General features: G+C 45.0%; 1 protein-coding gene across 2 annotated transcripts in view; it reads right to left on the minus strand.

Annotated features, from left to right (window-relative positions):
• The window catches only part of IQGAP2 (IQ motif containing GTPase activating protein 2), a 293,537-nt gene extending 280,656 nt beyond the window's left edge, over window positions 1–12,881 (minus strand). Inside the window, exon 1 of one of the 2 annotated variants that reach the window (XM_082837226.1) lies at window positions 12,556–12,881. In XM_082837226.1, the coding sequence (XP_082693352.1) occupies window positions 12,556–12,601 (46 nt within the window). In that variant the 5' untranslated portion in view covers window positions 12,602–12,881. Of the gene's footprint in view, window positions 1–11,870; window positions 12,204–12,555 lie in introns of those variants that run through there. The other variant, XM_082837225.1, reaches the window with a different exon arrangement.
• Between the last annotated feature and the right edge of the window lie 10,157 nt (window positions 12,882–23,038).

Consider the following 23,038-nt stretch of genomic DNA (forward strand, 5'->3'; position numbering starts at 1 on the left):
TATAACAGCCAAAGATGTGCAATTAACCTAAGAGGGTGGCCCACTGTTGATACCCAGCGGCCCTGGGAAATTTCTTCAGTCCCAAATGATCCCAGCTGCCCTACCTTCCACCCTTCCCTTACTTTTCTTAAAAATAAGCCACAACATTTCAACTTTGTAAAGAAATGAGCTCTATCAACAGACTAGGAAACAAGCGGCTCCCAAGCTTTACTGTCCCCCCTCATTGTAGAGTTCCCATGTCTCATAAAATAGTTTCCCTTTAAGAAACATTCTCCTATAGCAGAGGTCTCAAAGACACTCTTGAAATGTCTTTTCAACTTTGAGGCACCTTATGTTTTCATTATTTACACTGCCTAGTAAGACAAATGTTTAGATAGATAAGGAAGAATCTGGCCAAAGATTACACACTAGGATTTAGAAAATTTATATCTCAAACATATTGTTACCCAAAGCGAAAATTTTGCTTTTCAAACTGGAGAAGGAAGGGGGGGGAAAAAAGCCTCATTTCAAACATGGGTCCAAAAACAGCCTATGTCATAAAACTGAAGTGGCACTGCCTTTGAGGTAGGCGATAGAGTGATGAGCCCTTTTCAACACTAATAGGACTACCTGAAAGAGGTATTCATGTAAGGTAACCCGTACCTCACACCCCTTTTGAGGTAAACATAAACCCACTTCTCAAATGTGTAGACGGAAGCTCAGAGAAGCCATACCCCATGCCATACAGTAAGTGGTACCTCCACCTAAGCCCTCAGATGCTAGGCGCTGCCCTTGCCGTCACAGTGCCCCATGACTCTCATCCCTCCAGCGTGACAACACTTCCATTCCAGCTACCTCCGTTTTACAACATAATTCAGGGGATGATGCCAGCTTCCAAGGGGGAGACTCACCTTGCTCTGTCTGCGTACTGTTCACAAATGCCGCCTCCAGCTCAGGGACACTCCGAAGCTTCTTATCCATCTTATATAAGGCTCTGCTCACACTTCACCGAAGGCATTTAGTCTACAAGCCCCGGGGAACTTCCATCATACACACAGCATCCAGCACGTCGTGTTGAATAAAAAAATAACGAGTGGTCTACCTCGGTGAGGCGCTTGAGAGTTCTCCTGAGTCAGGAGAGTAACTCCCTGCTTTTACGTCAACCACCTTTATTTCACTGTGAACACTATTTCTTGACCCACTGCCTTTTACAAGTCGGCTTCCCACACACTTTCCCCTCACAAATTTTAAAAACTTTGATTAGCTACTGCTCACCTGGGATTTTTGCCTATCACTGCCCCCTGCTTCACCTTGCTTATCTTTATGGTTTTCATGCAACCTCTCATCATCTCGATCCCAACTACAACAGCTTAACTAGAGCATCCTGGACCTCTCAACACTTTAGCCTTTCAATCTCTGTCTCTCACACAAGCATGTGCGCACGTACACGCGCGCGCACGCACGCACGCACGCACGCACACACACACACACACACACACACACACACACACACCCTAGAAAATTAGATCTCCACTGAATCCTTCCCATAATAACAGACCTGTTTTTCAGACTCTAATTTTTTCAAGGCAAAGTTCATAGCTAACAATAACTTTGTATCTTGAGTAGCAAAGGGTAACTGTTCTAACTTTTCTAAGTATAAAAACATTTTTGAAGCAACTGACAAAGGATTAATCTCCAAAATTTACAAGCATCTCACGCAGCTCAGTATCAAAAAAACAAACAACCCAATCCAAAAATGGGCAGAAGACCTAAATAGACATTCCCCCAAAGAAGATATACAGATTGCCAACAAACACATGAAAGAATGCTCAACATCGTTAATCATTAATTATTAATTTGCATCGTTAATCATAACGATTTGCAGAAATGCAAATCAAAATTACAATGAGATATCTCACACTGGTCAGAATGGCCATCATCAAAAAATCTACAAACAATAAATGCTGGAGAGGGTGTGGAGAAAAGGGAACCCTCTTGCACTGTTGGTGCGAATGTAAATTGATACAGCCACTATGGAGAACAGTATGGAGGTTCCTTAAAAAACTAAAAATAGAACTACCATACGACCCAGCAATCCCACTACTGGGCATACACCCTGAGAAAACCATAATTCAAAAAGAGTCATGTGCCACAATGTTCATTGCAGCTCTATTTACAATAGCCAGGTCATGGAATCAACCTAAGTGTCCATCGACAGTTGAATGGATAAAGATGCGGCACATATATACAATGGACCATTACTCAGCCATAAAAAGAAACGAGATTGAGTTATCTGTAGTGAGGTGGATGGACCTAGAGTCTGTCATACAGAGTGAAGTAAGTCAGAAAGGGAAAAACAAATACTGTATGCTAACATACATATATGAAATATAAAAAGAAAAAAAAAATTTCTGAAGAACCCAGGGGCTAGATGGGAATAAAGACACAGACCTACTAGAGCATGGACCTGAGGATACAAGGAGGGGGAAGGGTAAGCTGGGACGAAGTGAGAGTGGCATGGACATATATACACTACCAAATGTAAAATAGATAGCTAGTAGGAAGCAGTCGCATAGCACAGGGAGATCAGCTCGGTGCTTTGTGACCACCTAGAGGGGTGGGATAGGGAGGGTGGGAGGGAGACACAAGAGGGAGGAGATGTGGGGATATATGTATATGTATAGCTGATTCGCTTTTTTATACAACAGAAACTAACACACCATTGTAAAGCAATTATACTCCAATAAAGATGTTTAAAAAAAATAAAGAATGTATTATGCACATAAAATTAATAAAGTGTCTTTTTTCTTTGTCTGAAAAAACAAAACAAAAACATTTTTATAGTAGAAAATTTGGAGAAGAAGAAAACACTTTTTTTTTAAGTTCACCCATTATCTCATTACCTAGAAAGAACTACTGCTGACATGTTGAATGACTTATATGCCAGACACTGGGGATACAGCAGTGACCAAAAGACACAGTTGTGACCCTCATGGATTTTATTGCTGTTCTATTTTATCCATGTTATTCTCGGAGTCACCAATGTAGTACAATTTTTAATAAATTTATTTTTATTATTTATTTATTTATTTTTGGCTGTGTTGGGTCTTTGCTGCTGTGCGTGGGCTTTCTCTAGTTGCGGTGAGCGGAGGGCTACTCTTCATTGCGGTACACGGGCTTCTCGTTGGGGTGGCTTCACTTGTTGCAAAGCATGGGCTCTAGGCGTGCGGGCTTCAGTAGCTGTGGCATGTGGGCTCAGGAGTTGTGGCACATGGTCTCAGGAGTTGTGGCTCACAAGCTCTAGAGCGCAGGCTCAGTAGTTGTGGCACATGGGCTTAGCTGCTCCATGGCATGTGGGATCTTCCCGGACCAGGGCTCGAACCCATGTCCCCGGCATTGGCAGGCAGATTCTTAACCACTGCACCACCAGGTAAGTCCCAATGTAGTACAATATTTGTTTTTTTTAATTAATTTATCTTTGGCTGCTTTGGGTCTTCGTTGCTGCGCACGGGCTTTCTCTAGTTGTGGTGAGTGCGGGCGAGTGGGGGCTACTCTTCGTGGTGCGCGGGCTTCTCATTGCAGTGGCTTCTCTTGTTGCGGAGCACGGGCTCTAGGCTCATGGGCTTCGGTAGTTGTAGCACGTGGGCTCAGTAGTTGTGGCTCACAGGCTCTAGAGCACAGGCTCTGTAGTTGTGGCTCACGGGCTTAGTTGCTCCGCGGCACAGGGGATCTTCCCGGACCAGGGCTCAAACCCATGTCCCCTGCACTGGCAGGCATTTTCTTACCCACTGTGCCACCAGGGAAGTCCCAATGTAGTACAATATTTTTCAAAACACATTTGCTTTATTTTTTGAAAGGTAATACGTGGTAAAAACAATTCATATAATATTCTCACCCTTGCCCTCAGTCTCTCTCCCAAAAGGTAACCTCTAAAAAGATGTTTGCATAACCTTCTAGAGATATTCATGAGTGCATAGGTTAAGTCTATCTTCCCTGTTTGGTTGCTGGATTTTGTCTGTCCTACTCAACAGATCAAAGGTACACATTTCCAAAGATTTCAAAACCACTACACAGAAGCGCGTTATAAGTTCCATTTCTTTCTCAGAGTTCACCTAATCAAATGCGCAAAGTTAACAACCAGAGTCTACTCTGAAGAATAATACAAAAGCACAACCCTCCAAACTGTTGGCCAATTCCAACTGACAACAGCATATATTCTATTGCAGAACTGAGGAGGAAAGCTCTGAAACTGTCCCCAGAATCAGTGCCAAAGCAAGAAAAGGACTCATGCGTCCCTGGTTCTCATGGACAGATAACTGTATCTTTATACATTCTCTTTATTTTTTTATATATTTAAAATTTTATGACTTTAAATATTACAACTGAATCTTTAAAAAAAAACTGAGGGAGGGAGGGGGAAGAGGCCTAAAAAAACATAAAGGAAATAAAAATGGACAAGGATTAAGGGAGTATGGTATAGATTTCAGGTAATTTTAAGCACTGGATAATTTTAATCTAGAAAGAAGGCCTCACTCTTTTTAAATGAATATTTTTTCCTTTGGAAAATAAAAATCATTAGTAGAAACAGAACAGAAGTGAGAGCCTATCTGTGTTAGCTATGTAATGACCATTTCTCGGAAAAACTTCCTAAGAGTGCAGTATGAGCAAGGCTCTGGATTTGATACGAGGGGAGCAGAGTTGATGGGGTGGGTGAACGGAGAACTCATACTCCGTGAGGCTGATGATGTGACTGGCATCTTGCCGGGTCCCTTACCCCAACCCTGCGAAGCCTGCCTGGTCAGCTCAGGACTGAGGCAAAGAATGTGGAAGCGACCGACATACCCAGGGACCCAGGTAGGAACCAGGCAAGTCTGGCTGTTCCCAATGCTCCCTTCTGGGGGAGATGAGGAGTAGAAGGGTCGATAGGAAACATTTGTATGAAACTTCCTGGAAAAAACAAAAAACAAAACAAAACCCTGGTAGAAGAAAGGGGGAAGAGCAGAATGAATGAGTAATCTGAATGTGGGGACACAAGAAGCAACCAAGGTTCTCTACATCCAATGGCTCCAATATCCCAATAATTCCTCTAAGTTGAACTTCACTGGCCCATGAACCTAAAGTTTCACTATCTTTCTAGAGGCAGTAAGGGATCCTGAGGGATGTCAAATGAACCCAGCACACTTCCTCCTCCTCTTGCTCAACCCCCTTCTAAATCCCCACAGTACTAGGTTGACCAGAAGGTTGGACGACGCTCTCATCAAAGCCAAACTCCACAATCTGAATTAGGCATGAAGATTAACACTTATTTCAAGCAGCTTCTTCCTATCTCGATAGTGTCATGAACCCTTGGGCTTTCAAACCAGCCGCAGCAGCTATGATCAACTTAACTCTGAAATGAGACAACAGGTTGCTTAGTAACTGCAGAATAATTCCTCACTCAGGTATGCTAGTGACAATTCCGCAACCACTTTTAAGATGATAAAACAATGCAGCACAGAAATCCAACCCACCATCCAACTTTATTTGTTAACAGTCAGCAAAAGAACACGTTAGCTGGTTTTTTTTTAAGTATACATGAACAAGAATTTGATCTCCACCCAAACTGATAGACTGACTCCACTTCCATATAGATAACTATTTTCCCTTTGAGTATATACGTTCAAGAAAGCATGGGATGTTTATGTCAATTATATCTCAATTTAAAAAACATATATGGGGCCAAGATTTTAAATCCACCTTCTGTTAAAGTGAGAAGAGGGCAAGGAGGTGGGGAGACAGGCAAGGGGCAGCAGAGATGAGAGCAATACTACTGCCACCCCTCCCCCACCAGGCAAGTGCGGGCACTATGGAGACACATTCTGAATGTGCATTGAATCATTTAACCCTCCGAGCATGCACTTTCCCATCTACACTTTAGAGGGGTGGAAACGGAAGCACAGAGAAATTAAAATAACTTGCCTAGGTTCCACAGAGGGTGAAAGCAAATTTAATTCAACATTAAATATTTGCCTGGCAGTCAAACTCTTGAGATTATCTTTAATTTAACAGATAATAGAAACAAGTTCCTCATTCAGACCAACAGTGCAGTGCTGACACTTTAAGCAAAATCTGTCACAACAGCAAATATTGACTGAGTGTCTTCTAGGTACCAGGGTTCCAGGTTACCAGCTAGGTACTGAACCTAAGCATTCCTTAAGTATTTCAAACATCTGTTGCTTCAATCACATGCAAATCAAGTCCATTTATATGAAGATGACTAAGGATCTGCCTGAACATTATGTAAGACTGAGTTCATATTGGCAATAAAATGAGAAGTGAGCCCAAATTATCAGGAACTAATCTGCCTTAATGTGCAAAAAATGATATAAAAATGTCCTTCTTTAGAGATTCAGGAGTAATGGAAAAAGCAGAACAATTAAAAGTCCTCTTGGGGGATCCTAAGCAAAAAAATCAGAGGAATGTCCTCCTATCTTTAATCAATAGAAAAATAAACAGATCAGTAGTTTTCTGTAATGTGGGCATGACCTAGGTGCACTAATTCCTATCAGATGGTATCTCTGCTAACCTACTCAACTGCTCTCAAAGTTGTGAATGAATGAAGAACACTTGAAGTTGTCCTGGATAAAAAAAAAATGGAGGGAAGAGACAACTTTCAACCCTTACTGTCCAGGCCCCGCCCTACAAGGATTAAAGTCCAGAATGGCCAGGATTGGGACCTTCCTTATTCCACAAACAGGTTCCCCAGCTCACTCAGCTTTCCCAATGGCTCCAGAGAGCACCACCTCCCCCTAGAGATCCTTGGGGAGTTGATGTCACTTAATCCCTAGTTAGTGGAGATTTGGCACTTTATCTTCTAAATCACATTTGTTTCCCAGAAGGGAGAAAAGCAACCTTAATGCCATACCGAAACAGATCCTATAAAATAAACACCAACCTGTACAGAAATCAATGCCGGGGTTTGTATGCCATGCATGTGTGTGCTCAAATCAAACACACAAGGCATACTGTAAATAAAGCATTTGGTAACGTGCTCACGTGTTTTTACTTACATGACAAAAACTTGCAAGCACTGCGGAGAGGGTAATCTGTGTATTAGGGATGCTTTTTCACCCTTGCACTAGAGCAGTGCATCAGAAGCCCTTGTAGGACCCCCCCACACACACTGCCCTACTCAGGAGGTCTGGGTGGGGCAGGGGATTCGTCTTTCCAACAGGTTCCCAGGTGATGCTCTACAGCCCTTGCTGCTCCAGGAACTGCTCCAGCAAAGCCACTGCACTGACCGGAGAAACAGCTGTCAGTGCCTTGGTCACCTTGGAAAGAAGGGCCATGCACAACCCATGACTGTAAAGTTAAGGGAGAGTCCAGTGAGAGTGTAGTCCAATCTGAGGACCTGCTAATGAACTGGAAACTCGGCATTAGCCACTTTCAACCAAACTGAGATGTTCTCCTGTGACTGCCCTAAACCTCCAGTGAAATTTCAGAAGTCAAAATTGCCATTAAGTAATGGAGAGTATGAGGAAAAAAAGAGGGAGAAGAAGCCCTACCCCCTAGATAATTTCGCTGTCCTTGCCCTGCTGTAACTACACCTTCTTCTTCTTCTTTTTTTTTTTTTAACCTGTTTTCAGAGAATTTACGTTCTGAAATGGTTTGGAGTTAGCTGTCTGTCTCCCTGGCTGGAGTCTGTTAGGCTCCGGTGAGGGTCCAGACCTACCTCTCTTTGTATTCGTTGGATGCCACCAGTTCCAGAAGCATCATCATGATTTACTTCTAGCCTATCCCAAGTGGAACTATCTGGTGGAACTACCTGGCAGAACCAACCTGGCAGTAAAAAGAATTCCCCAACCTAGAAGCATGGTGAAGGGTCCTCTGAGCAACGGGAGAGAGGGCACGCCCCGATGCACACGTCCCCAAACCTCACCCACCCTCCTGCTCTTTCCAACCCCATGCATTCCAAGCACACCCACCCTTCCCACTTCATCAGGTCACTTGCCAAAAAAAAGACCTCTCAAAGAGCCAGATACTTCAGTGAGAGACTAGATCAAGCTACTCTTAGGACAGCTCTGCCTTTTGTTGCCTACAAATAAAGGATTCCATGATAAATTCCCCTCTGGCTACACCTCCTTTCCACAGCACCTATCCACACCTCCTAAGCATCATCCCCACCAAAATACTCGTGCAACAAATACACGGGAACGCCTTTCAGTTTTCCCTCTGACCTCCCTCCAGGTCGTGGTCACAACCTTCATGACGCCTTCCCATGTCCCCACCCAAATCCGTCCCTCTCATGTCTTCACTTCCACAGAACTTGCAAGTACACTAGTAAAAGTATAGGCATTACTCTTCATCTTCCAGATTCTCTCATAAGCTGTAAAGCTGTAACCATCTCAGTCATTTTCCCTTCGTCGGCAATGTGTTGTACATGTTAGGTGCTCAACTGACTGACGTCACTACAATGTGTTTAGCTCTATGTGCAAGGAACCACACCAGCCACTGTCACAGGAATGGAAAACACCATCCTTCAAGGTATAAGAGAAACCCCAAGGCTACTCAGTTAATGGCCAAGTCAGGATTTCAACTAGGATCCACTCAACACCACAGCTGTTGCCACTTCACTGACGCCATTCTGCCTTTCAAGGGAGAAAAACGAAATGGAACACTAAAGTGAAAAAGCCTCGGCTCACGGGTCAGTCAACCCACTGCAAACTTCCGCTTGATTTCTCATCAACCCTAGACCTTAAGGCACGGCCAGTATATGTCATAAAGTGTGTTTTACAAATTATCCTATTTGGAGTCATTGGAGCATGCAGCTATATTATGGAAAAGTCTTGCTTTCATTTCAGTGCCTCACAATGAGATGGGATGTCTCCACACACACACAGAATGTTTTACTGAAGCCTAGATGTACTCTACGAAAAGCCCATGTATTCTTTCATACTTTTCCTTAGGGGTAAAAAACCAAATTAAACTCGAGAGAATACCACCCATCTTCTTTTAAAAGAGCACACTATCCAAATGGCTACAGGTTTCTGCAGTTTGAGAAAATCAGGACAAACACCTGAAACAGAGAGAAAGGAGGGGTGAAGCCCCGTTTGATGAGTCAAGAGAGGCAAATGGCAACAGCCAGTGAGAAAAGGCTTCAGGGTCTGACAGCACTGGCTTCCAAACGCCCTCTGTCACCAGCTAGCTGTGGGGTTTTGAGACAGTATCGGGGCGGGGGGGGGAGGGGGGGGTTCAGCTTCGGGAAAACCCCTGGCCCTCTCAGAGGTCATAATAAGCAGGTGATAACAACAGCACGTGAAACACACAAGCACTTGGTAAATTCACCAATTTAAATTCCACACCCCATGCTTAAGTGCCTAACCTGTAGGACTTACCTGACTCAGATCAGAAGTTGAGTGGCCTTTGTTTCTCTTTTGATTACGGTGAAGACTTGGTAAGCATTAGATCTGCCTGTATACTAGCCTTTTAAATAAAATGAGCTGCTGAAAAGCTTATGGAGTGGAAGGTGAGGGGCAAAAGCAAACCAATGGTTCCCTAGAGGAAAAAAGGCATTTGCTAACACCTTAAGTAACATTAAACTCTCCAACAGACTGGATATTACAAGCTTAAACTCTCCCAAACAAGTCATTTGGGCTAAGGGCATGTGTAATTAAAGTTAAAGGCATACTAAAATAACACTTTAGCTGGTGACCTGAAAGAACCTTTTGAAAAGCTCAACCAAAACATTAGTGCATGTAGGAGGGACTTGACTTTTTGTCTATTACAGACAGCATTGCAGGGCAACACTGCATACATCCCTCTGCCTCCAAAGGAAAGCACTGATAGACCGTTAGAGCCAAGCTGCCCTAAACACAGATGTATTCAATCCTGTGGTTTTTTTGTTTTGTTTTGTTTTTTGCGGGCCTCTCACTGCTGTGGCCTCTCCGGTTGCGGAGCACAGGCTCCGGACGCGCAGGCTCAGCGGCCATGGCTCACGGGCCCAGCCGCTCCGTGGCATGTGGGATCTTCCCAGACCGGGGCACGAATCCGTGTCCCCTGCATCGGCAGGCGGACTCTCAACCACTGCGCCACCAGGGAAGCCCTCAATCCTGTTTTACACACCTGAATTTAACAGTTCAGAACTTCAATTTCTAGTACTGGGAAAGGGATAAGAGGCTTAGTCGTGTTGACCACTGAAACACACCAGTTACCAGTGATTCAGAAATCTCACCATGCAGACCAGAGCATCAGTCAAAAGCTCAGAGCATCAGCCAGAACCTTCCCCTGCAACACACACATAAACACACCCATGCTGGGCTTATGCTACACTTTTAAAGAGGAGCAAATAGTGAAACACGTCATTTACAACGTTTCTCATGAAAGGAAAGAAGTTTTGCAGAGGGTAGAAAACCACAATTCCTGCCACAGACATATTGATTACTGACCCACAAGAGCCACTTAAACGCTGACTGGATCATCAGTGATGAGTGAAATCATCTACGTCTAGTCACAAAGCCCCTCTTTGCTATCGCTGGTCTTTTTAACTCTCAAGTAACTGGAATAAAACTTTTGACAGATCATGGTGGCAACGTGTTTTCAGAACTCCTTTGGCATCCATCACAGTTTGTTACAACAGCACAAAAATGATTTTGCAAATCATACCTATGCGTAACTTTCAATTAAATTTAGTTTTGATTGTAGAAAGATACTCTGGTTGTAATATAATATTCTACTCACGTCTAAATTAGTATAGCAGCTTCACCGTTTCCTTTCTCCATATCTTCTCTGCAGAATTACATTAGTGAGCTAATATTTCATCCTTGTTCTATAGAAACACCTCACAAAATAACTTCCAACAAGACGGCACATCACCTATTACACCAGACTCGTGAGAAAAGCTGGACGAGAATTTCCCAAAAAAGGGGCTATGTGCCGATGTGCGATGCTCTTCATGCTTGTGGGATCTGACTCTCCTAGACTGCCGCTTCTAAGAGCGCTCTAAAACTACAGGTACATTCAATGAAAATCAAGGGCCATCACAGACGCTCACGCAGGGAAACAGATGGAAATGCCACATTAATGCACTGCATGCACTGCAAGTTTGCCCAGCACACTGAACTAGTGAGGGACGACACAGCAAACAGATCGTGGTTTAAAATGTGATATCAAAACGCATTTTTAGATTCATACTCGCCTAGTTTCTACACATTGTGGTCATCTTATCATTTGACACAGTGAAGCTACCATACATTCTGGGAGCCTGACACATAAAGGACTTTCACCTATCTGAAGATGGTTGACACCACTCTGGATGAGCACATCCCACCACAAGGAACTCTGCCCTCTCTGTTGGTTAGGCAAAGTGCAAACTAAGGCTGCAAAGGGCAGGGCCGGGTTACTTGTTAAATGCATTTCCCTAGAGTACAGAGGCTGCAGCTGACTCCTCAGGCTGCCTCCTCACTGGCTGACACAGAAAAGGTCACCTGGGAAAATTAACTTCTCATCTCTGATGCTCCATTCCAAGACTGGCGGGGAGGAAAGGGAGGGTGAGCACGTCGACTACTCCCCTTTATTAGGCAAGCCTGTGGCCCTCACAACCAGCCAGAACCACAAAACATGCAGCAGGGTTCACTATCTTAACCCAAACCTGGTACCCCTGCCACCAAGGCCAGCCTGGGCAAAAGATTAACCTGTGATCCGCCACAGGGATCACTGACAGGGCCAACCCTGTTGAGAGAGCGTGCCAACTTTCTGTTTGTTTTAAAGGAAATACTTCCTGACACAGGTTTGGTAAAGACTCTGAACTCTGCACATGAAGCCATGTGGTTGGTTCTAATCTGGCTCTATCCACTCAAGATCCGCCAAAGCAACCTCTTTCCGAGGGTAGACCCTGGCTGGGTAATCGACACTACCTCATTCAAGTCACGCGGCTCCAACCGGATCCCGGGGAGCCCAGCGCCGCGTCCTGTCCCGGCTGCAATCCTCCCGCGCGCCGCACGGGGGGGAAGGGCGAGGTGCCCCTTTCAGCCGCAGCAGGAAAGGACTCCCACCTGTGGGGCCCAAACTGGCTCTTGCGGCCCAGGTGAAGCCCGAGGGGGCGGGGTAGGAGGAAACACCGCCCCTTCCAGGAAAGCCGACGTTGCTAGTAGCAGAATGCGCGGGCACACTACTTGCGGAGCCCACCTGCAGCCACAGCAAACAAACTTTCCTCCCCTTCTGAGTTGGAAGAAAAGGGTCCCTTACGCCACCCCCTGGCCCGAGCCGGCAACGTCCAGGAGCTCCGAGGGCTCCTCACCTGATACCCTTAAACGCCCAACTTGGTGTGTCTCAGGGCGCAGACCCAGCTCTGCCTCGCGCCACGGTGGGGTGTGCGGGGTAGAGGATTGGGGTGCCAGCTGGGGATTAGGAATTTGTGGGGAGAGCGGGAGGACGCCGCTCACTAGCCTTTGCAACTCCAGCTCCCAACTTTGCCAGCCACCCAGCCGCTGCCCTCCGGTTCCTCCGCGGCGCGCACCCGGCTCCCTCGGTTTCTCCAATCCTCCCTTAGGGAGAGAGCTCCCCAAGGCCGGTGGAACCCCGCGCGCCCGGCGCACTTACAGCCGTAGCGGGGTCTCTGCAGGGACGGCTGCTCCTCGTGGGGCATCCTGCGCGGTTCCGGGGGCCCGCACGCGGCGCGCCCCCCGCGGCTCCCCTCGCTGGCCAGGCTCGCCGCTCCGCGCCCAGCCGGCGCGCTAGTATCCGGCCTCTCGCGGCCCTCCCCTGGCCGCCCCGAGATGGGCGCCCCGCTCGCTCGGTGCTCCCTCGTCAGCGCCCGCTGCCGCCGCCGCGCGCTGACACCGGAGCAAAAGTGAACTCTCCTCCCTCGCTCGCTCTGGGCCGCCGCCGCCGCCTCCCGGGCAGGTTTCCTTTCTCCTACAGCCCGGCCCCGTTATCCACCGCGGTGAGAGCGCGCGCCGCGGCGCAGCGACCTCTACCGCGCGCGGGGCGCAGCGCCCGGCCGCCTGGACCCGCCCCTGTCCGGCCCCGCGGCTGGAGGAAGGGGCTGCACGGGCCCTGGGCCGGGATCCCCTGCCACTGGGGCCCGCGGCCGCCCCGCCTGCTTTTTCACTTGTGGAGCGTTTAGAGGGTGGAAGTGAACCTCTGCGGAGAAGAGCAAGAAAAACCGCAGAAGACACAGCCAGCCCCAGCCGCCCAGGGTGTTGCTCGGTTACAGAAGGACAAACAGCGCGGTTCCTTTTCGTCTGGGGAGATTGCGCCTTGACTTTTTGTTTTCCTTTTTTCTTTTTTCCCCTCGAACGTTGCTTCTGTGACTCCTTGTCTACAAAATACCGGGTTCCCCTTTCATGACCAGAAACTGAGAGTGTGTGTTTGCTGGAGGGACAAGATAAACACTCGCTGAGCAGCCACTCAAAACACAACTGCGAGTCATCCTCGGATCACCCTGGGCCCGCTGCCCTCCCCCAAGTACAGAACTGTCGCCCAGCCCAGCTGGGGTCGCACACCACAAAAACGTTTTCCGGCTTAGCTTTTAAGGAAATTAAACTACCTGTGGCAGTTTTTAAAGATTTCGGGGGGGGGGGGTTGTTTTGTTTTCATGCAGTCACCTGGAGCTATTTTTCTCTTTGTGCCTCAGAGTGATAAGATCTGGAGGAATGTGGACTCTTCTAAACCCATGTCCTCACCTGCTTGTCAAATGTGGAATGTATGGGTTGCTAAATAAAATAATTGGCTGGCTAAATAAACTAACTGGAGTTATAAGAGATGATTTCGTTGGAGAAAAGGTGGCATACTGACACTAACCATTTTGTAGTCTGCAAAGATAGAGGGTGGCCAGCTGGTTTCCATTTCACGTGGGAGCTGCAGTCCTTCTCAAACTTGTTGAAACTCAGATTCTGGGGGCCAACCCTCAGAGTTTCCAGTTCAGTTGGGTCTGGACTGGAACTCATGGATCTGCATTTCTAACAAGTTCCCCTGTAATGTTAGAAAATAAGCACGAGGCATCTCAGCTGGACTCAGGGAAGTGTCTTCCCATGGGAGAGCAAGGAGGTTTTATCCCACTCCCCTGGTTGGAATGGGCTGAGTGGGCCTTTTCTCCCTTAAAAAGCAGATGCCTTGGGCTTCCCTGGTGGCGCAGTGGTTAAGAATCCTCCTGCCAATGCAGGGGACACGGGTTTGAGCCCTGGTCTGGGAAGATTCCCCCATGCCGCAGAGCAGCTAAGCCCATGCGCCACAACTACTGAGCCTGTGCACTAGAGCCCGTCAGCCACAGCTACTGAGCCCACGTGCCACAACTACTAAAGCTCGTGCACCTAGAGCCCATGCTCTGCAACAAGAGAAGCCACAGCAATGAGAAGCTCGCTCAACGCAAGGAAGAGTAGCCCCCGCTCGCCACAACTAGAGAAAGCCCGCGTGCAGCAACAAAGACCCAATGCAGCCAAAAATAAATAAATAAGCAGATGCCTCTTTTTATAAGAGCAATTCAAAGGTGAAATGGCCACATTTTGAGGCACAGCACCCTGTCAGTCAGTGTTCACTCAGGGGCATGTTCAAGGGGAATTTCCTGTGTTTCTGGACATGTTGAATCAGATATCTCAAGTTCATTTCACCTCTATGATTCCATGTATTAAGTACTACAATTAGAGCTCACACATATCAATTTTCAGTATGATTTAGGACCCAAATAAGTGGGTAGTTTAGGGAATTCCCTAGTGGTCCAGTGGTTAGGACTCTGGAGCTTCCACTGCAGGGGCCAGGGTTTGATCCCTGGTGAGGGAACTAAGATCCCACATGCTGCACGGTGTAGACAAAAAAAAAGAAAAAAGAAAAAGTACGTAGTCTATGTATTGAGAGGTGTTAGGAAAGTCACTGTAAACTGGAATGGTCAAGGAAGGTGATAGGGTTTGAACATACGGTTTGAGGTAGACCTTGAAGAAGAGTTGGAAGGAGAATGCCTACTCCTGGAGGACAGGCAACGACAAGGGACAATGGAGTGGGGCATGAGGTTGGTTGAGGGTGGGAGATTTGAAGCTGGTATCAGATCATGGAGGACACTGAATATGGGCAAAGAGGACGGGATATTATCACAGAAGCATTTGAGAGCTCAAAGGTTTGGGGTACGGGAGCTGCATGATGCAAGGGAGTATAGGGAAGGGGACTCTTGCAGCAGGTTATAGGATGGATTTGAGTGGGGCAGCTGGAAGGTGCTGATACCTGGTGGAAGGGGCTCTGGCAGAAGCAGAAGAGGGAAGTAAGGAGAGCTTCAGTGAGGTTGATTGACGCCAGTGTGATAAAGGGGTAGTTTTAATACAAACAAGTTGGTGTCATCGACACATAGAGATATCACCAAATGTAATAAATAAAGTAAATATCTGTTAATGGTAGAAAGTGAAGGTTAAAGCAAAAATAGGTGGTCTGCAGGAGAGTAGTTCTAAGTTCATGTTCCAGCTGGTCAGCTCTTCTCTGAAGGCTCTGGGGAGGTTTTAAAACTCTGTCGTGGCTAATGTTTCTATGGAGAACTTAACGCTAAGAAGAAATTGTAAAAGCAAATGCTCCTGATTTATTTTGCAAGTGCTGAAATGAATCTTTGGGATTTCAGTCTGCATTCACTGGGTAACTACTATCTCACAGATCACTTCTTTGCAGAATCTCAGAAAAGAAACTTGTCTGCAGAGTTTTGGGCTATTTTTCTCTTAGGGTTGGACATTGGAGGGTGATTCAAATAAATACAATATGCCAGCTTACTTTGCCATCTGACTGTGCTTGCAGGAATGTTAAAACAAAAACTGACACCGTCTAGTGAAAAATGTCTTTTTAATAAAGCAAGAAGTGTTTTTTCTTTAATGTAAAACAAAAGATGACACTGGAAAACTACTAGACCTGGTAAAACAATTTTTAAAGCAGTATTATTTAAAACATGATTGTTTTCAGAGGTCTCTCTCCTTCTAACTAGTTGAAATGAGGTGTTTGACAAAACGCAATTTTGTTTTTATAACAATAACAGATTATTCATATCAAGAGCATCAAACAGGATTTTAAAAGTATGTTTGAGTAAAGATCTCGGCATGCACCATTCCATTCACCTTTGACATGATTTGGTCATTTTCCAATAATATCATGTTGTTGATCATTTTAACATTTTTACCACAATAGTGACCAATGTGCTTTCAAAGCATCACCCAAAGAAGTGAGGCATGAGGAAGTGAAAGGAAAGAAATCATTAAAGCCTTGTTCAAAGTCCTAGGAGACTTTGGCTTGTTAACATTTTCTAACCCATTCCCTGTCCCAGAAAAAGAGTGACGCTGAGCAGGAATCTGCATTTTATTGCCAAGGAGAACTCTGTACCTAAAAAGGGAATCCTTAGAGTCCAACATCAGCTTAAATAACAAAAATGAATCAGAACAGAAATAAATGTAACGGTCAGTGTTTCAGTTCTCGAAAACAAAAGTCAGGTAGTAATGTCAGGGTAGAGGATAACTGTAGAACTGGTGGCCTCTACACATCATTTTATGGCCAGGGAAACAAAGAGGCAAAGAGAAGTTGCATGATTTCCACAGCTAAGGAAGAATAGAGCCTTAGTGACATTCCAGGTCTCCTGAGAGCCTCTGCCCGTTGCTTCTTCTACGGTACATGTTTTTGTTTTTATATACATAAATTTTTTTTTCCAGTGAAGTCCTTTTCCACTTCACTACAGCCTATAGCTTTGGACAACTTTCAAATATTTTGTCAATGTTAAATCGGCAAGCCTTCTTGGCAATCTTGCCTTTTTCTCTCTGCTCTGAAGTTCTAAACAAATCAAAGTTTGGAGAGACTGAACTTTAATTTTATTAAAAAAATAAAGCCATGCACAGTTCCATTATTATTTTTTCCATTTCACAGTTTAAGAAAGTTAGAAATTCAGTGACTCTGAGAAGATGAACCCCAGGGTAGCCTGGAAACGAGGAGGAAGAGAAAGCAGCATTGATTCTAGGTGGCCCCCTTCACTTTTTATCCCCTTTACTCTGCATTAACTTTCTCAACTGCATTTATCATCTAACACAACACACACTGGATTATTTGTTTATTGTTTGTCATCTCCCTCTAGAACATGAGCTTTCTGAGAGCTGGGACTTGGTCTAATTCTTCACTGCTGTGTGCCAGGACTTGCAGCAATGCCTGGAATACAGTAGCTGCTTAATTATTTTGTTATAATCACGAATTTACTAAATACAGGTACATACCAGGCACTATACTAGGAATAGTTGCAACTTTCAATCTGTAACAACTCTGTGAAGAACTTGTTATTCTTTTGTTTGTTTGTTTGTGGTACGCAGGCCTCTCACTGTTGTGGCCTCTCCTGTTGCAGAGCACAGGCTCCGGACGCGCAGGCTCAGTGGCCATGGCTCACGGGCCCAGCCGCTCCGCGGCATGTGGGATCTTCCCGGACCGGGGCACGAACCCGTGTCCCCTGCATCGGCAGGCGGACTCTCAACCACTGCGCCACCAGGGAAGCCCCTGGTTATTCTTATTTAACAGTGAAGAAACCGACTCAAAAAGTCTCATAGGTAGTACAGTAAAGGGCAGTGCTGAATTTACCTGAATCCAAACTTTTCTCCCAACACAAAAACCTGTCTCCTAGGGGCTTCCTTGGTGGTGCAGTGGTTGCGAATCTGCCTGCCAATGCAGGGGACACGGGTTCGAGCCCTGGTCTGGGAAGATCCCGCATGCCGCAGAGCAAATAGGCCTGTAAGCCACAACTACTGAGCCTGCATGTCTGGAGCCTGTGTTCCGCAACAAGAGAGGCCGCAATAATGAGCGGCCCGCGCACCGCAATGAGGAGTGGCCCCCACTTGCTGCAACGAGAGAAAGCCCTCACACAGAAATGAAGACCCAACACAGCCATAAATAAATAAATAAAATTTTTTTTAAAAAATGACAAAATTCCTTTAAAAAAACAAAAAAACCTGTCTCCTGTTTCAGGCTAATAACTTGAACTGTGCATTTCAACATGTCACCTTCTACTAAATGCATGTTCCCTTTTCCCAGGCGAATGCTAAAGGAACTGCTATAAATGGCCCCAAATTACCATCATCTATTTGACATCACAAAGAACTAGGGACCTGGGGGTCCAGTTTGCGTCCAGGCAGTATTTCTGATTATAGTTTTCCTAGTAATCCCCTGCATTTCCCTGTTGGTTTTCAGATAAGATCTGAAAGGGCTAAGGGCTCTATCACATATCTGTAAAGTTGTCCTGAATCCATTTTTTAAAATTATTCATGATTTCCCATGAACTATGACTTCAAATATGCTTTATCTTATCTTAGATTGATCTGTCTTTAGCAGTAGCTCTTAATCCTAACTTTAATTTTCTTTGCCTGACTCCTATACCCCCTTCTGGAACACTCTGTCTTAACTGGCAGATGAGAGGCAAATGAATTTCTAGCTGACCTTGGAGAGCTTGGATATTTTGAAAGAAGCTTGACTATCAGAGAATGAAAATGAAGACACCCATTATGTTACCAACCTGGGCTCCTGGATTATTTAATCAATAGAAATTGATAAGAGGCAATATGAGAAATTCAGGCAAGGTTTTATTGGGACTGGTGCTGCAGCAGGAGACGGCGAGAATGACAAACCGGTGCCCTTGCGCGCTTCCTAAGGAAGGTGGTCTAGTTCCTTTAAATGGGGTGAGGGTAGGGGAGGTTTGGTGGGTCAGGTGGAAAAGGGTGGCCTGGGTGATCTGCCCACCGCCTTGGTGGTTCAGCGTGCAGGCATCATGCACAGTACCCTGCTTTTGCTCATGGCACCTCAGAAATGGCAGGTGGGGACTTCCCTGGTGGCACAGTGGTTAAGAATCTGCCTACCAATGCCAGGGACACAGGTTCGAGCCCTGGTCCGGGAAGATCCCACATGCTGCGGAGCAACTAAGTCTGTGCGCCACAACTACTGAAGCCTGCGCTCTAGAGCCCGTGAGCTACAACTACTGAGCCCACGTGCCACAACTACTGAAGCCCACCAGCCTAGAGCCCGTGCTCTGCAACGAGAAAAGCCACTGCAATGAGAAGTCCGTGACCTGCAACAAAGAGTAGCCCCTGCTTGCCGCAACTAGAGAAAGCCTGCGCACAGCAACAAAGACCTGATGCAGCCATAATTAATTAATTAAAACGTTAAAATCTCTCTCTCTCTGGAATGCTTTTCAAAATATTTTTAAAAAGGAAACAAGCATTCTGTTAGTATAGTCAAATAGATGTAATGGTTTTGTTGGTTTACTAGTTTTTTAAATTCAGATTCATTTAATTTTCTTGACTAAGGCAAATCTACATTATTTCAAAACAAAGTCTCACTGAGATAAACACACTGATGGTGGCAATCTGAATATGCAAACATACAAATCTTTCTAGAAAGATGCTTACTATCTGGGGAAGGGATTGTGGCTTCTACCCCAAAACTCAGCTGCCCCCTAAGGGGCTGCTGGGACCCATTTCCTGATGACCAGCTTCTCTATTTGGGGACTGGTTATTGACTCCTGGCCCTCCTGTTAAAACTCAACAAGGGATAGCTCTTCACTTCATGAATAGGGGAAGGGTTGCCCCTAGGTCTGGTCTGTTGTGTAAACAGAAATTACCACACTTTCACAAAGAACTGCTTAAATATTTTGGTGGGGCCCCTCTGCTTTAAAGCTTTTTGGGGGGGGGGTAGCCAACCAGCTGCTACAGGTCAGTTACTCAGCTTGTTAAAGGTTAACTTTACATCTGGATCTGGTCAGCCTGAGGCCAAGTATAAAAACCAATAGAACCAAGGAATACCATAGCAAGGGAGGCAATATCACCAGTGCCTGCCTTTTGTCATACTATAAATACAACTGTCACCTCAAACTCAACAGGTAAAAAATCAGAACCCACCAATTCCACATCTCTCCCATCTACCAATGGATCTTTCCTCTGACTGCCATACTGTTAATACAAACATTTCCAATCACTTAGACTTTTTTTAAAAATTAATTTATTTTATTTATTTATTTTTGGCTGCATTGGGTCTTTGTTGTTGTGCGCAGGCTTTCTCTAGTTGCAGTGAGCTGGGGCTACTCTTCATTGCATTGCGCGGGCTTCTCGTTGCGGTGCTTCTCTTGTTGCGGAGCACAAGCTCTAGGCACACAAGCTTCAGTAGTTGTGGCGCACGGGCTTAGTTGCTCCGTGGAATGTGGGAACTTCCCGGACTAGGGATCGAACCCGTGTCCCTGCATTGGCAGGCGGATTCTCAACCAATGCACCACCAGGGAAGCCCCTCACTTAGATTTTTGATGTTTCGATCTCAATCTTTTTGGATTCCTCCAGGATCATGCCTCAGCATCCAGTCAGCCACTAAGATTTGGTGGTTGGTTTTTTGTTGTTTTTTTGTGTGCGTGTGTGAATATCTCTGTTGTTTGTTAATGTCTCTTCATTCTTCTTTGTTCTCATCATCACCACTACCACTCCACTCCCGTGCAATCTCTCACCTGGGCTGTGTCAATGGCTAGTCCTGCGCTGGTTTTTTACTTGCAATTTAACTTCATTTTTTCCTCCCCTAAATTCCTGTATCAAATATCCTGTATCAAAGGCTCCTTTGAGCCTTTAGCAAATGCTGCTTTAGTTGCTATTTATGTTTCTATTGTTCTCTTGACTAAAAAAAAATAATAAAATATTAGCACTTGGAGTACCCAGATTTCTACTTTAGTTCCCAGATAGTAAATAAAAGAAGTAACCCCAGAGGGTCGAAGATAGCAGTGTGGAAAGTTATAGCTGTTGAAAGTCTGCTGATTTTTCATGTGTTTAATTCCAAGCTAAGATTTTCTTCCTAGAGACTTTGAAAGTCTAAAAATTGAGCGCTTTCATGGAGATGGAATTTGACCTTTGTCTAACATACAATAGGTGTTCAATGAAGACAATCACAGTAGAAATCTATTTGGGTCTGGGCAAGTGATGACATTAACAAATAGGGTCTGCCTACTACACATGAAGATTATCATTTGATCTCTACAGTTTCTAAGCATGTCAGTAAAACCAGCTGGCTTGTGAAGGCTTCTGAAATCAGTCAGCTCTGGCTGCTATAATAAAATACCATAGACTGGGAGGTTTAAACAATAGACATCTGTTTCTCACGTTTCTGGAGGCTGGGGAAGTTCAAGATCAAGGTGCCAGCTGATTCGGTTCCTGATGACTACGGCCCTCTTGCTGGTTGACAGATGGCCATCTTCTTATTAGGTCCTCATGTGGCCCTCCCTTGATGCATGCATGCTGGGAAGGGGAGGGAGAGGCAGGGATGGAGAGAGGGAGGGAGAAGGGGGAGAGGTGTGGGGGGGGGGAGAAAGAGAGAGAAAGAGAGATTTCCTGCAGTTCTGCTTTCTTTTCTTTTCATAAGGGCATTAATCCCATCATGAGAGCCCCACCTAATCTAACCCTAATTTCCTCCTAAAGGCCCCGCCTCCAAATATTGTCACACCATCACGCTGGGTTCCAACTAATGAATTTGGGGTGTTGGAGGGGAAGGACACAGTCAGCTCTTTGCACCTTCTTTTCATTTTCCTAAAATGTCTGTAATCTAAGCATGTTGGAGTGTCACAGTTGTTATCTTACCAGATAACATCTTCTGTAGTGTGGGGAGAATTTACTATGAACAAAGACCACGTATGCAGAGTAAGGATGGTGTTGTTAAAGTTTAAGGCAGGAACCTCCCGCTGACCAGCCACAAGGTCCAGTGGGGGAGGGCGGGAAGGCACGACAGTCACTACAAAAAACGCTGCTCAATGTTCTGTCATTTTAAACCCTTAATGTTTATTGTGAGGTTTCCCAAAACCCTCAGCCCTTCTTCCCACTCCAAGTGTTACACGTTGTCTAGTAGTGTTTATTTAAATTATTTAAAAATGAACTTACATTGTTTTCACTTTGAGAGTGAATTCTGCAGTCTCTAGAAAGAACTGAGGACATTCCAGGAAGTAAAATTAAACAAAATAGACAGAGGTAGGAATTTATCTTCTGCAAACTATAATGTTAACTTCAAGTGTCTTTTAAACGTGATGAATTAAACTCTTCTGAATGTCTGGAGTTTATATCTTCTTAGAAAATCTGTTAATTCATATAAACTGGAGCCTTAAAATAATGTTTCATTGAAATGATATGAGGTGCTCTTGCAAAAAAGAAGGAAAGCATTTAGCTGTAAATGCTATATAGAGGATCTGTCCATTAGGTGAAGAGTCCTTTTCAATAAGCAACAAAACGTTTGACCAAAATTTTTAAAATCTAGCCCCAATTCACATGCAAATCCATTTCAAGATTACCAGAGAGGTACCTAGGATGCTAAACTTCCCATGGGCCAGAAAATCCTAGCTGATTTTGATTTTATTTCTGATTTTTACACTAATTGGTTTGTAAACAAATTTACAAAGAACACTTTTAGACTTAAATGACTTTTTCATTCTGTGGCAGGGACTTTGTCAGTTTTATAGTATTAATCTTTGGCCTCAAAAATTAGGTTTTGGAATTTTACTCTTGTTGACTTCCCTTGATTAAGTTGTTCAGTCCCTTAAAAAAATCCCCAGGATTTAGTGGCCAAGGGCCCACAGAGGGAAGAGGTCACACTTCCCCTCCCCTCCTCCTCTGTAATCTACACCAGGAGGGCACTGGCATTGATTCTTCTCCTATGATGCCTCTATCAGGCTTCACTGATGCCTGTGATAAGAGTTCTATTTTAAAACATTGAAAAAAAAAAAAAGGAAAGGAAAGAGAAGAGCAGGTATATAAAAGTAATATTTTCAGGTAATTTTCATTCTTTCCTCAAAACCTTTTTGTGTCTCTAAGACTTGGAGCTCTTAAAAAAAATCATCTGTTGTTCTAGTTTACCAGCTCTCCAGTTTTATTCACTGCTTGTACACCCAGTGCTTTGCCCATAGTAGGAACCCAATATACACGTGTCATATCAATGGATGATTAACTTCAATCTCGATTCTCTCCAAAATTAATTTCTTGGTGCATCCTCACCACTTGCCTCCCTCGAACTGGGGTCCTAAAATCAATGTCTTGCCTCCCTCTGGGTCTTTGATGCCAACAAACCCTATTGTGAAGGGAAAGTT

The sequence above is a fragment of the Leucopleurus acutus genome, assembly GCF_964270905.1.
Source record: "Leucopleurus acutus genome assembly, chromosome: 3".
NCBI lineage: Eukaryota > Metazoa > Chordata > Mammalia > Artiodactyla > Delphinidae > Leucopleurus > Leucopleurus acutus.